Raw genomic sequence first — 15,004 nt, forward strand, 5'->3', positions numbered from 1 at the left:
TCCACATGCCAGTCGGCAGCAAATCACGGCCATTGTGGGCATGCCTGCTGGCGACTAACGCCAGCGGTCATCTCATATGCGTGCTCACAACCAATTGCGGCCTGATGTGCTTGGTACTGTCTTCAACCAATTATGTTCATGCACAAGAATGAATGCACATATAGCACAGGCCACCGTACAGCAGCCTTCTTACAAATAAAAGTCTTCCCACACAGGCCCACATTCCTCTGTAGAAGCCACCATAGCTCACTTTACCAATCCCAATTTCAGATTAGGGGGAACACATGATGAGACACTCTTAACCTATCTATCTACTACATGAGACAACGCCGTCCCGTGAGCCTGATTCTTATCCATGTGTCCCCGTCCCCTCCACCAGTACAATGGTACTCATTTCACTGACCTCAGAAGGATGACAATGGTACAAAAGATGACTTCACACTAAACATGCACTCATTACAGGTTTTAATGCTATGTCCTTAATGTGAATATGAAATGGCCAAAGGCCTAATTTCTACCGCTGAACCCCCCAAACCCCGACCCCACCCCCCACAAAAACCAAACAGTATTTTGGGGATGAAAACGTTATTCATTCAATTACATATAATGAAACACATTCTCAGGGTCATTCAAAAACCCAATGCTGACGATTTAAAAGTAGAAAGGCCCAAAACTTGTGGGAAACAGAAAAGTTGGCCCATTTGGTGTTCCAGCCTGCACAGATTTCTCATGATCCCAGGTTGAGATCCCATGTAGTGTTGATTTATCCATTGCCTACTAACGTAGTGGTCATATGTCGAAGAATACAATGACATCTAATGTTTCTTGTCCTCCATGTGACATGTGCAAGCTGCACAATGAGCCTTAGACGTGATAAATAAATAAATAATAAATAAACAAACAAATAGATTTTTAATAAACAGGGAGAAGAAGAGAAAGTTTGCACGAAACAATGTTTAATATCTTTAGTGACAACTAAACAGACTACATAACGATCATGAAGTATCACAGGGGTCAAACTCAGCACTACTACAAGTCTCGTCATACAAAGGGGAGTCAAAAAGTTATTCCTCCAAGTTACCTTGTAGAAAACAAATAAGTCGTTCTTCCGGGTGGCAAAAATTGTCGAGGCATGATGGCTTAACGTTTCAGACATGATCTGATTCATGATTTCAATAAAATCACTTCAAATAATCGGAAAGCAGGTTTTATTTTAATTTTACCAAGAGCTCCATCTCATTACCCACCTTGGCTTGAACAGCATACGATGCAAGCAGAACGGACGCTTCTGGAGAACAAAAGATCATCTCATCAAGAATTTGTTTCTTCACCTGTGAGAAAAGAGCAATTGCCACCAACATTGTTTCACCTTACAAATGTCCTTTCCTTAATGGAATATCACAGAGAAAAGGCAAAACTGGTGTCATGTTAATCCCTGTCATACGGTCACCAAACTTGTGTTCAAAAAACGTTTTTGCACAAGGATAGTTTGCAAAAGTCATTTGCCTCCATTAGGTGGAAATTGCCTTGGCATAGTCATGTGCAAACGGGCACCAATTCACGTCCACAAATCATGAGCACTGTCCAGGTGTTAGCATTGGGTGTTAACAAAGCAACCCAGGTCCTTTTTCTTCTTCACTGAACTGCATGCTCATCTGTTTTATAAACATTGATGGCCTCTCAAAAAGCAGTTTTGATATCAGAATACTGGAGCCATTTAAACAAGGTATACCAAAACAATCAACTGTAAAAAAAAAATAAAATAAAATTGTCAGAATTGTCAATAGCACACAAGTCTTCTCTTTTATTGCTCTTTAATCCGGTTTGTGGAACCTTCCTGAGGCTGTTCAATCTCACCACACCCGTTTTGTACATGTGGGTATAAGGGTGATTCTTTTTTTTTTTAATTGTCCTGCAAGCCATCTGGTTAGGTAATCACTGCAGATCTTCGATGTCGGTCAAGGATTTGCAAGTCCCTGTATTAAGAGAATGCAATTTGGAGACATACAGCAACAATGATTGCTCAAATGGACATAACAATTGCAAAACATTTAACGTGGACAACAATACGTCTGCAAATCATGAATTTTACAACAGATTGGGCCAGGCGCGTGGGAAGGGGGGTGCTGAGGGCACTGCAGCATCCTCTAGCTGCGGGCAGGAGGAGCACAGCACCTCCTGCCTGCAAAAAAATAAGTATTTTTTTATATTAAATATATGTATATTAAAACGATATAATAAATATTTTTGCTTTGGGGAAGAAAATATAAGTTTAAAAAATGCGTTTGTTAGTTTTTAGTGATCACAGACATGGAAATCTTGCTTCGGGGTTGGGGTTCACGACGACTCGAACACCATCGCTAAAATAGACAGCACCTCAGCACCCCCCACTCAAAATACCTTCCCACGTGCCAGGATTGGGCCAAAGTGGTTAATGATACAACCATCGAGGACTCGAGGTGACTGGTTAATAACATTGAGATTGAGATCAAATTAAAATATCCTCACAGTGCATTTTGAATGGCAACAATGAAATAGTCTTTTCTAAGGGAATTAAAAAAAAATAGAAGACAGAAATGCATCTATTTTAGAAACCTTTTGGTTACCTATAATAGTTGGTTTGACATTGTTTTCACCAAAACATTTAACAGAATGCTCAAAGGCCTGCCTTACCTGCAGGAAAAACAGGTGTTGGGTAATTTCTTGCACCAACTCTTCTTCCACAGACTCTGGATAAAATTTTGCCAGGAAGTGGAAGGTCAAGGGATCATCCTTTGGTATGTCTTGAGCCATTATCTGCATTCCAAGCCACCACTGTTATCAAAGAGCAAATATTTCTGAACAATATGCACATTTTGAAGTCTATCCAAGCAGTGCTTCAAATGACTTTTTGATGATCGCGGAAGTTCAGTGGTTGGAGTTTGAGGTCGAGTCCGGACAACTCCGGCCTAGGCTGGTAAACACACATTTCCAACAAAGAGATCCAACTATTTTACAATTTCACATCCAGTGATCCAGAAAATCTCCAAAATTACCCGTTCATCACATTGAATGTTTGCTCGAGTGACAGCAATTGATTGCATTTGAGAATGCTCAAAAATCGCTCACCAATTCATGAACATTTTTGATAACGCTATGTTATTCAAACTAACTTTGCAAGGCAAGCATCGACAGATTGAATCAATCGTCTGCTGTGAATTTCAGCAGATATGATTGTCTTCTTCACAAGGAAATTAATGACAACAGAAGGGCTGGCAGAATAATCTAGATGTATATGCACTCCCATGTGAGCTGTCTTGCTTGGGTTCGACCCTCGACTCAGCTATAAACTGTCATCCTGGTGTTTCACATGCAGACGGAGGCATCAATGGGCGTCTCGTCTCGAGGATGGACGTTAAAATGGAATTACGTCTAGCAGAATTAGTTGGTGGACGTTAAAGTCTTTCACGAGTTATTACCAGCATCCTGCACAAATTCCAAATTTCGGAACCTTCAGTCAAGTATCTTGTGTCAAAGTGGCAACTTGATCAGGATTGGTTCTTGCTTTGAGATGTCGTGATTAATGGTGATACACCCAAGTGTTCTGGAAAGTGTGTGGGCCTCCAGTTATTATTTAAATTATTGTTATTAATGACAACAGCTGTGACTATGCTGCACATGTGACTATGTTGACTACCACTTTGGTTTTACTCAGAATGCTATCACATCATTGATGTGACTTCCTGTGTAACTTCTAAGGGTAGACAACAACATTGCAAAAAATGTCTGCATCGAGTTACTTGTACATGTTCTCCAATAAAAAGTCCACATCAACCTTGAACCATCGGCACATTTTGAAAAATTCAAAAAATATCGTGTTTATCAATAAATAACCTTGCTAGGTTATATAAATTACAGTGGATCTGAGAATCAGTGTAGATACTTTTCATCTGTTCTATTCTTGCGTATGGCAGCTTAGCTGCCGGATAGCTATCATTTCTTGGAAGCGCCGCTGTGCCGCTGATGCTGTGCCCCTCCACCAGTACTCATTTCACTGACCTCGGAAGGATGACAGGCTGAGTCAACCCCACCTGGTGTTAATTCAGCAACCAACGGGGTTCAAACTCAGGAACCTAAGATCCTCAGCCAGCCACCCTCGCTGCTAAGCCAACACTAGGCTTACACTTTTGATTTCAGGGCTATATAATCTTTTTAGACCTGGGAATGAACGCTCTATAATAACGTAGATCTATCTGTATGCAGATTCGCACACTCCCTCACTGACTCACTGGAGTATAGTGCTGCTGGAGCGCATTGGAGCACCACTCTGGCACCACAATCCATCTGAAGAGGGGGATGAGCTCCGCAGTGGTTAATTTAAGTAATAAAAAAGACACCCACATGAAAATCAAATATAAATTTTCAACCTAAATTTGGTCAACATCATTTATTTACCCACATATTGGATGCTATCATGCAATTTTCTCCGTTTTATAAAAAAAATTATTATTCAGTAGCCCCATGCAAATTCTAGGCGGGTTTAAATGTGGGACGTGGTATCCTCAATAAGGCCGAATTCGCTTGTGAACAATTTACTGTTTCACATCAAATGTTCACTGATGCCATGGATGGTTCGCAAGTGAACAATTCACTAATGGAGGTTGTTTAGTTATGTCACCAATTTGTGTGCTGCCACCATATTGGAGGATGAACAGAAAGAAAGAAAAGAACCTCCATTCACAATGAGTTAACTTATTGTGCTTTGTTTGTTTTCATGTCCAAATAATAAGGGGCAAAGCTTGTCCCAAAGCATGGATGTTGATACGTTGGACGCTTTGTCTAGGGAGTGATATAACAAAATACAGGTTGTATGTAACACAGACCGATATTAATGGCTCAATACAGCAAGGTCCAGAAGCGAGACAAACTTTACAACCATTGTATATCCAGATTTTGTCAATTATCTTATATTTACTGAAAGTTTTACACCCTGGAAGACATGCAGATGTGGAAAAGTTTGGGTGCACATCACCAGTTGATGTCTGGCAGGATCAGTGATGTGGCTTTTTTGAGAAAAATGGCTCATCACGTTGTAAGAGCAAAGGTAGGCATGCAGTACCTCAATGCCATGGACTTATGTTGGGAGAACAGAGAAGCATGATGTTATACTTGTTAACGTCGCGCTCGTCTGCTCTGCCAATGCCACACTCGTCTGCTCTGCCAATGTCACACTCATCTGCTCTGCCATCTCCTTCAACACTGCTGGATGTTTATCCGGCGCAAAAACTTTATCTTCTTTCATCATCTCCAAGAAAGACATCAACTGATGTGAAAGACACCAATTCAACCAAAATGAAAGACACAAACTAAAAAACTAATGCCAGCAGATTGAAGGCCCTGTTTAACGCCCATCTGAGGGATGGCACACGCATTGATGAATCATCCTGCCTGGGAAACACTGGGATGAAAGTTTATAGCTGGATCAGGATTCAAGTCCAGGCTAGAGACTAGTGTGCGTAGCTCAAGGCCATCCTGCCAGCCCTTACTTATCAAATGGTACTGAATTTAAAAAAAAATTAAATAACCTGAATTTTTAAAATACACAATTCTGTCGGAAAATGGTGATTGGAGACGAAATTTATCTGACTTTATCTTAGAAGGGGATTCTTCATTGTGAGAACAAGTGGGTGTGAGTGCTAAAGTTTTGTTTATCATGGAAAAGTGTGCGTATTGTTGGACCCCGTTATTCACGGGGGATCGGTTCCTGGAAAATGCCACGAATGTCGGGGTATTGTTTTATTTATTTATAAATGTTTTTTTTTAACATGGTTTAGGCTCGTGTAACAGCGATGACAGAACAAATCAGAACACAACATAACAAACGCAACAGCAGGAGAAAGGGGAAACACCAACAGCAAGGCGGAGAGAGAAAGTACATGGTGATGGACAAACAAGGGATACAGGTAACGATGAGGGGTAAGGGAGAATACAAAGGGTGGACAATATGGATACATTAGCAAAATTGTGTTTGACCAGTTTGCGATTTTTGTAAAGGTCTGAGGAGAGAGAAGAGGCTGCTGCCTGTCTGTCAGAAGGATGAGAGATGTCACGACAGAGTGGAATCATCAGCAAAGAGATAAAGAGGATTTTCTAGAGTCAGTGAGATCATTGATGAAGATTAGAAATAATATGGGGCCTCGAACACTGCCTTGGGGTACTCCAGCCTTGACAGGCAGAGGAGATGAAAGGGTTCCCATTGAGAGCCACACGTTGTCTGTGAGAGGGGAGGAAGTCAGTAATGCAAGAGTGGAGCTGGCCTTGGATGCCACAGGTGGACAGTTTGGAGAGAAAGGCGGGATGCCAGAATGTATCAAAAGCTCGAGATATGTCCAGAGACTGCCATGATCTCATGTCTGATATTTAGGGCATCCACCATTGTTGAGAGAGTCAAAGCAGCATGTCCAAGGTTGAGTGACCAGGTCTGAATCTGAATTGATGATCTGAGATGAGGCTGTTGGAGTAAAAAGAAATGATTTTATATCAACTGCGATGATGGATTTCATGACCTTGCTGATGATTGGAAGTACAGTAACCTAATTGGGTTGTCGTTAAGAGGATCCATTTGTGTACCTTTTTTATGTAATGCTGTGATGTTCGTCCAGCAGAAATGTAAAAAAGCATGCTGTGGTGTCATTATGAAGTTTTTTGGTTGATTCATCATCTCTGAGCTATCCTGAATCAGAATCAGCCGGGTGCCAGACTCGCACCCTTGAGAGAAATTTTTTCGAGGCGAAAAACAAAATGGCCACCACCGACTTTCGATAAATTCTGTTTTGGGGTATATCTTCACTTCTAATGCACTTACAAACACAATTTTGGTGTTTACTACGATGTTTTCATGGTCAAGGAATCCGATAATGATAAAATTGAAGGTGTATATATTGTTACGGTTGTGGAAATTCGCAAACCACCATTCAGGTTCCCCAGATATCAGTTATTTCAATAAGTGTGTGTTCCAGGTTAGATTTCCCCACCGATGTATAAAGGGGATTATTCGTGTGCCGGGCTGTGAATCTTTGAGTGAGCCGTTATTCTGTTCCATCTTTTATTTCAAACAAACAACAACTCCACAACCACACCACCTCCACCACAACTCCACAAAGTCTACAACCACGGCATCTCCACAAACATAACCAGAAGAACGACCCTCCTCTACAAACAAAAAGAACAACTCGACAACTCCCGCCCCGATATTCTGGGACGAAAACAGGATTGATAGTTGGGGCGGGTCCCTCAGAACGGCGTAAACAGGGATGGCGGTTACTAAGGCCTAAGTCACATTTGCTCTAAGGCGAGGATACGGCAGCCGTACGCCCACTGAATTGACAGAAACGTGCGGCGGCCGCAGAGTTTCTGCGGTGGCCTCAGGGTGGCCCTATGCCGTTTGGCTATATTTTACAGGCCGTAGGGGTCGCCGTGGAATTATAGCGCGGAGTTATAACTTTTTTCATTTCTACGTTCGCCGTAGCAATTCGACAAGCCGAAACAAAAGAACTGGTAAAAAAAAAACCCACTCATTGCCGTCCGTCTGGCCGCACGTTCGCCTTAGGGTGCCCCTGCGGTCGCCTTGCGGGCACCTTGCGTCTGCCTTGAAAATTCTATGGCCGCTGCAGGAACGCCCTAAGGTCACCATGCGACATAAAATCAAAGAACGTATGGCACCCCCACGTTTTCGGTCTCCACAATTTATAAATACGCCATGCGGCACCCCGAAAAATAAAAACATATGTGACTGCTACATTGTGTGACCGTGGAAATACTGGCCGCCTATAATTGCTAGTGGCCGTAGATTTTGTAGACCCCACGGCCGCCGTGGCAAATGTGACTTTGGCCTAAAAGTATGCAAACACGAACACTCCTGGGATTTACCCTCGCACGCCGGGAAGGGAGGGGCGAACGCCCTGGACCCGATAAAAGCCGCGTTGGGACGCCGAGAAGGCAGTTGAGTTGAAAGCGGCAGTTGAGTTGGGGAGAAGAGTTGGTCGGAGTTGTTGGTCGGTGGAGTTGAGTTCGTTGGAGTCGTCGGGAAGGCAGCCGTGGAAAGTCAGGCGCGCTACCAGGCCCTGGACCAACCAAGCCGCCATTACAGCCGCTGCTGCATTGGCAACAAGCCAGCGAGAAACAAATACCAAGGGTCACCGAACCAAAGCCCATTGAGTCGCCACCAGGGCGGCAAGGTAACCAGCCCGGCTTCTCGGAGCCCCTTCGGTCATCCGGCTCTGAGGAATATTAAAGGCTTACGAGCCAGTGTCTTTTCTTTCTTGGGTTTTTGTATGAAAGTCTGTGGCGCCTTGTAAGTAGAATTGTGAGTAAGTACGTACTTGTACATTCCGAATAGAACTCGGCTGTAGGCTTTTGCTCGTGTCTTGTCCCCAATATCCCCCCATTCATTGACTGCTTACGTGTAAAAATAAATCCCCCATTGTTGAATGTCAACCTGCTCGTTGCGTCCCTTCCTGTATTGACTGCCATGGTGCACTCAGGATATTAACTGGCTTTCAAGGCTGATAAAAGTGATCATTTGGTCCGACGGGATTTGGAGATATATAACCACTCGGTATCACACATGGAACGAGCCGCTTAAGCGGCTCGGTTTCGCAGAGGTCCCGTCGAGGTATAGACTCCCGTTATTTCTGTCCGTGCGAATAATTAGGTACATCGATAATTCGGCGATCAACCCTGTAGCGCGTGGACAGAATAATTGGCTAGTTTATGATGCGTTAAGGCACCTGTGACTGGATTTCGGCGTTGGTCCGGAAAGTCACGACTGGATTGCGGCCTTCGGTGGGCGCGTGACCGCGATTTGGCTAGAACGGTCGTCCGCACACCAAACGCGGCGGAAACCCGTAACAATATATAAGACCTGTCTCATATTTTCAAGATGGCTACCATTTTAATATGAAAAATGGCTATTTTGCAGTTTCACTGATCACTTCGAGTAAGAAATTGAATTTGATGAACCCTCAAATATTAATACTACGTACAATAATAGTCAATGACAGCTGAAGTAACTTACTTGCAATGATCAATGAATTGATGATATTGGAATACGATTTTTACACAAATATATCCGGATACATGTGGATAGTTGACTATGACTTTGGGTTATGTCTTAAAGTAAGTATGTACATGTCTATGATTTTGAAATTACCTTTTATTTTTAAGCAAACAAATATTAACTTTGTTAAGAATGCAATGTTCTACATTATGTTCAATCTTCGTCATCGTCGTCGTGATTAGCAGCTACTGCCCTTGTCTGTTCGTTACAACAGTCTGATCCAGCATTACAACTTCAAAACATCAAACATGACATCTGTGCTGCCACACAACCACACCTCCCGGTGGAACATGGCCGACAGGTGGAGCATCCACACTTGATCAGCTGCAGAATGGTGCAGCAGACACATCAGGTGGAAGTGTGGTTGGACACGTCACACCATCCTCACCTTCTTGCCATCCATACTTGATGGGATCCAAGTTCGGAGGGTCTGACTGAGTGGCCGATTTCCATATAATGACTTGATGATGAGCGCGATGTACATGTTGAACAAAGGCATCATGCGATGGGGGCAACGACTTCAATTTTGGAGCAGAGGTAATCTTTGAGTTGGCCATCTTAGACTTCCACAACTGATACTGGTGTGTGGACATATTACCTTCGACTTTGGAACTATAACGGACAGCAATGAAGGTAGTTGCCTCAGATATCATCTTTTCCTCGTCTGCTTTCAGTTGACAAAGTAAGGTGGGATGATGTCCACCCATTAGTACCTTCAGCGCTGTGGCCTTTCCAATGCCAAACAAATACGACAGTATCACATCCGGTCAGAGCATGTACAGCAGGCAGATATTTGGCGATGCTTTTGTGTTTCAGTGCTGTTTTGCGAATGTCTACGTTCGCCCTCCCAGCACACGGACTCTCCATGCTGACATCCACAGTCATCTTGTCCTCGAGGTAGAAATTAATCAACAGGACAAAGATATCTGTATCGTCGCAGACCACTTTGATGTGTGAGTCACCACTGACACCTGACACAATTCTAACTAAGTGATGGATGATGATGACATGTGCTTCTTCATGGTGTGTTTTCAGATCCTGTCTCTGGAGAGTGGAATTGTTCCATACTTGTACTGGTGTAGGATCTTTTCCGGTGATCACCAGTTTGGTCTGGTTGTCCACAATGTGAGTCATCAGATACTGACAGATCAAATTGATCAGTTGTACTTTGTTGTAGGCTACATTTAGGACCACTTTTGCGTTGGAAGTGTTGTGTGTAAGTTGAGTTGATGTTTTTGACTTGACTCATGACCTGCGCGACTGGATCTCGTCATTTGTTTCGTGCTGATTTTGATGTACCTGTCGAAAATCAGGTATACGTCACAACACTCCAGGTGGTATTTGATGGTTCCCATAAAGTTGATCACATAATCCTCAACTGTAACATTTGTGGGCCAATGTACAGTCCATTAACATGGCGCATCCATCGATGATGACAGCATCTGGAACACCTTGGATTCGACTTGATTGCTCAACTTGGAGTTTCGTCTTCAGGATTGCTTTCGACTGAGCCCGCATCGCACCGCTCTCATCAAACAAGGAGGCTGCGACAGGGGACAGTTCGTAAGAGAGGACATCCTTGATATCAATATCCCTGTATTGTTGGAGACATACGACTCGGGTGTAGATCAATTCTGTATCATATGCTGGCCTTCCATCCAGCTTGATGCTCTTTTTGGTCAAAGTAATCAGGGTCACTTTCTTGGTTAGTGTCTTGTTGAAGCTTGTTGGCCATCTAGATTCAAATGCCACCATCTGTTGTCATCCAATCTTGAGAGAATCATCAACGTTTACCTTGTCTGTCGCATGAAACATAGTAGTGGACACCAAAATTGTGTGTGTAAGTGCATTAGAAGTGAAGATATAGCCCAAAACAGAATTTATCGAAAGTCGGTGGCAGCCATTTTGTTTTTGGCCTCTAAAAAAAATTCCTCAAGGGTGCGAGTCTGGCACCCGGCTGATTCTGATTCAGGATAGCTTAGATATGATGAATCAACCAAAAAAACTTCATAATGATGCTAAAGCACGCTTTGCTCTGAAATGGCTGTTTGGCATCGAGACTATGTTGGCTGATTTCCAATTTACCAGGTGGATATAGGAGACCAATCCTGAAATGTTTTTTTTTTTTAAGTAAAATAACAATAAAAAGAAAAACTGCAAATATGTGAAGCACGAATGTAGAAGCAGGTCACACTTTATGACCCGTGAATATGAGGGGTCCGCGAATAGTGAATCTACGAATAGCAGGGTCTGACGGTATTTCATTTATCATTCATTTTAGGGGACTCAGATGGTTCGTGTCATGTCAAAACTTGATGTGATGAGGGATTTGGTGATGACGTCACGGCAGACACATTTTTGCACGACTCCGGTATCTCCAAATTTGGCACGATGCCACTGCTCACTCACTTGCACACAAACAGATTACAACAGCCTCTTCTGTTGCTATCCAAATCAAGGTTCGGGTGTCTACATTTGTGTGCAAATTTGGCAACTATTAACAGGGAAGTTGAGATGTTGCATTAAAAAAAGAAGGTTCTTAGCGATCAGTATTCAAATGACAACACATCACAGGAAAATAATTATTAAACGCTTCTTTTTCTTCTTCAACGGCAACCATTATTCCAGCTTTCTTGCGCAGTCAGCCAGGGGAAACTTGGATCACCCCATCGATGAAGCACCAGACTGACAGTTTATAGCTGGGTCAGGAATTGAACCGAGGCAAGACAGCTTAGAGGCGAGTGTGCGTACCTCTAGGCCATCCTGTCAGTCTAATTATAAAACGCTCATGCATAATATTTATGATATCATAACTTAATGAAATAAAACTCGAGCGAAGTCAATGGTGCACCATCACAAATTCCCATTCCTTTAATCTAAAGCAAACCTGAAAAATGGCAAAAAGTTCCATCAGGAACTACTCAATATCAAATTTTGAGTTAAAATAAACAAAATACTGTCTTGTTTTGACCGCTGTGACCCAAAGTCCCCACCGACCCCCTGGGGTATGAACAGGGGGTCAAATCCAAAAAATCTTTACATAATTCATGCAGCCCCCAATGGTGATTGCAAATCCAAAGTTTCATTTAAAAAATCTTTTAAAATGTGCCCATAATTGCATTTTTTGGTATTTCATCTTTTGACCCCACTGCTCTTGCACTTTCGTGCCAAGTGGTGATCCTAACTACAGAGTTTGGTGAATTCTGCACCACCATTTAGGAGATAGCGTGACGGGCGGACAGACAGACAGACAGACAGACAGACAGACAGACAGGATAACGATTTTTTTAGTGTGGGGTGAAATTCAGTTTTGATTAGCAGTTAAGTTAGCACTTCACACGGTTTGTTTGTCTTCCCAACTGTACTATGGCGTACCTTCTTATCCATTTTCAACCAAGCCACTGTATCCTTTACTTGGTAGGAGAGACCAAAGTACCACCATTCACGTACACCCAGAGTGCGGCAAACATGGTCGAAAAGTTCCTGTCCCTTCCAGCAGAGCTGCAGAAATCAAGAGAACACACCTTTCCTGAAAGCACACAGCATGTAAAGATAATATCTCCAATCTGAGCGTGCTTATTACTTCAACGGCCTAAACAATCCCCATAGGAGGACCCCGTTCTTGGTACAAGTCTTTCACAAACCGGATGGCCAGGCCTGACGTTCCCCTGCATGTGATTTGGGTAAGAATTTGTAATTTGTTCAGGGTGCCGGCGATAACTCACCTCGCCGTGGGATCTTATTATTCCGTGCCAACTCACCTAAATTTCAAAAACCTCCCCAGGTCACCTCCTCAGATTTTGCTGGAAAAATTCTTAAATGTACATCTATATGGCTCTCCCCACCATGCAAAAGATTAGCTTTCAATTCCTCATAGTTTAAAAAATTATCTATCTCTAGAGACCTTTGAAATTTGGCCGTAAAAATGCCAAATGTGAAAAACGCATTTTTTTCAAATTCAGGGGCTTATAATTTTATAATGGACTCCTCTATAAAGTTAATATTGCAAATATTTACTAATTGGCATCCAAATTTTTCAATTATGGCATCAGATAGCTTCTGGGATGCATATTTCTCACTCTATAGGAAGCTAAAAATGGCTTTTGGGCCAAAACGAGCTAAAATAAGGTGAAACGAAAGTAGCCTTCCTGAAAATATGGAACAACTTAGAATTTTTTCCTCATAACACAGTGATTATAGGGTCATTATCTATCCATCGATACATTTTTGTTGGGATAATACAGTTAGGTGATGAATTATAAAAGTTTTACCATAAGCCCTTGCCTCCGAGGGCTCTAAAATGGACCAATTTTGTCCCCTGGTTTGACCATGTGACTCGGGGTTTAGGATCTTAATTTTTTTTCTAAAGATTGCCTCATATAAGATGTGTCTACTGACCGAATAATTTTATCTAACGCCCATGGCTTCATAGTAAAATAAATTTTTATTTACATGCACGTTTTAAAAAAAATAATTATTCACTTTTTTCATGTGATTTGGGTGAGTTGGCACGGAATGACCCCAATCTGGCAGTTCATACAGTCTCAGGTGTGGAATCGAACCCAGAAGGGAGAGCGAAAAGGCAAGTACGCCACCTCTGCACCATCCTGTCCACTACCATCCTCACGAGTATCCCGACCATGTCAGGATACCATAAATGAATGGTTCAACGAGTCTGCTTTTCGGTGCGATGAGGCACGAACACCGACAACTGAATCCCGTGCCCAACAACCCACCTCACAGGTGAAGTCTCGTTCAGCATCAAGCATCGTCACCCTCACCACAAACGACTTCACCTGTTTCCTCCGCAGAGACATCATGTTTGCAGCCAGCGGTATTCTTTAGTACCCGCTATGGTAAACCCGGTATTCTGTGGTAAACTCGGTTTTCTGCAGTAAACCCGGTTTTTCTGCGGTAAACCCGGTATTCTGCGGTAAACCCGGTTTTCTGCGGTAAACCCGGATTTTCTGCGGTAAAGCCGGATTTTCTGCGGTAAAGCCGGATTTTCTGTGGTAAAGCCGGATTTTCTGTGGTAAAGCCGGATTTTCTGTGGTAAAGCCGGATTTTCTGTGGTAAAGCCGGATTTTCTGTGGTAAAGCCGGATTTTCTGTGGTAAAGCCGGATTTTCTGTGGTAAAGCCGGATTTTCTGTGGTAAAGCCGGATTTTCTGTGGTAAAGCCGGATTTTCTGTGGTAAACCCGGATTTTCTGTGGTAAACCCGGATTTTCTGTGGTAAACCCGGATTTTCTGCGGTAAACCCGGATTTTCTGTGGTAAACCCGGTTTTCTGCGGTAAACCCGGTTTTCTGCGGTAAACCCGGTTTTCTGCGGTAAACTCGGTATTCTGTGGTAAACCCGCACTGAAGAACTCAGGAAGACCAATTACGATTTAAATGGTCGTCTATCGGCGTAAAGTCCTTTCCAATACACAGGCTAGATCATCTCCATCGTCGAGCCTCGGCAACCCTTTAACTTACCCTCCTAACACCAGCCGATTGGTCCAGTTTTACAAGGTTCGACCGTCGGTGGACCTGATCCAGCCTTCTGCGCGCGCGGATTACCCCTCGATATTCACACAAGCTACCCAACCACGAAGAGAGCACACCGAGTCCCCTCAGAGTGCAGCATTACTCGGGCCTTGCATTCTGACCAAAACATCGCCTCAGAGCCTTCACATTCCGGGGCCTACACTCAACGCAATGCCTAACATACACCAAGAAACAGCCTGATTAGGCCACAGCCGGCGCCGCAAGACAAAACCCCCTTTCGATTTGACGAGAACGAGTTCGGCTTGAGAACTTCGGTGGAATGAGTTTTATTTCTAAAATGACAAAAAAAAAAAAGTCAAAAACACAATCGTCTCAAGCTCGATTAGCGGCAGAATGTTTGGAATGTCACGTGACTACGG

At 43.1% G+C, this 15,004-nt stretch overlaps 1 protein-coding gene across 2 annotated transcripts in view; it reads right to left on the reverse strand.

The window, feature by feature from the left end:
• NF2 (NF2, moesin-ezrin-radixin like (MERLIN) tumor suppressor) overlaps positions 1–15,004 on the reverse strand; it is a 79,186-nt gene extending 64,182 nt beyond the window's left edge. Inside the window, exons 1-4 of one of the 2 annotated variants that reach the window (XM_085878882.1) lie at positions 13,834–15,004; positions 12,473–12,598; positions 2,674–2,796; positions 1,248–1,331 (exon numbers count right to left, since the gene is read on the reverse strand). In XM_085878882.1, coding sequence (XP_085735008.1) covers positions 1,248–1,331; positions 2,674–2,796; positions 12,473–12,598; positions 13,834–13,917 — 417 coding nt within the window. In that variant the 5' untranslated portion in view covers positions 13,918–15,004. The remainder of the gene's footprint in view (positions 1–1,247; positions 1,332–2,673; positions 2,797–12,472; positions 12,599–13,833) is intronic. The other variant, XM_085878881.1, reaches the window with a different exon arrangement.

The sequence above is a fragment of the Eptatretus burgeri genome, chromosome 4, assembly GCF_056783735.1.
Source record: "Eptatretus burgeri isolate ZD-2024b chromosome 4, Ebu_testis_v1, whole genome shotgun sequence".
Classification (NCBI taxonomy): Eukaryota; Metazoa; Chordata; class Myxini; order Myxiniformes; family Myxinidae; genus Eptatretus; species Eptatretus burgeri.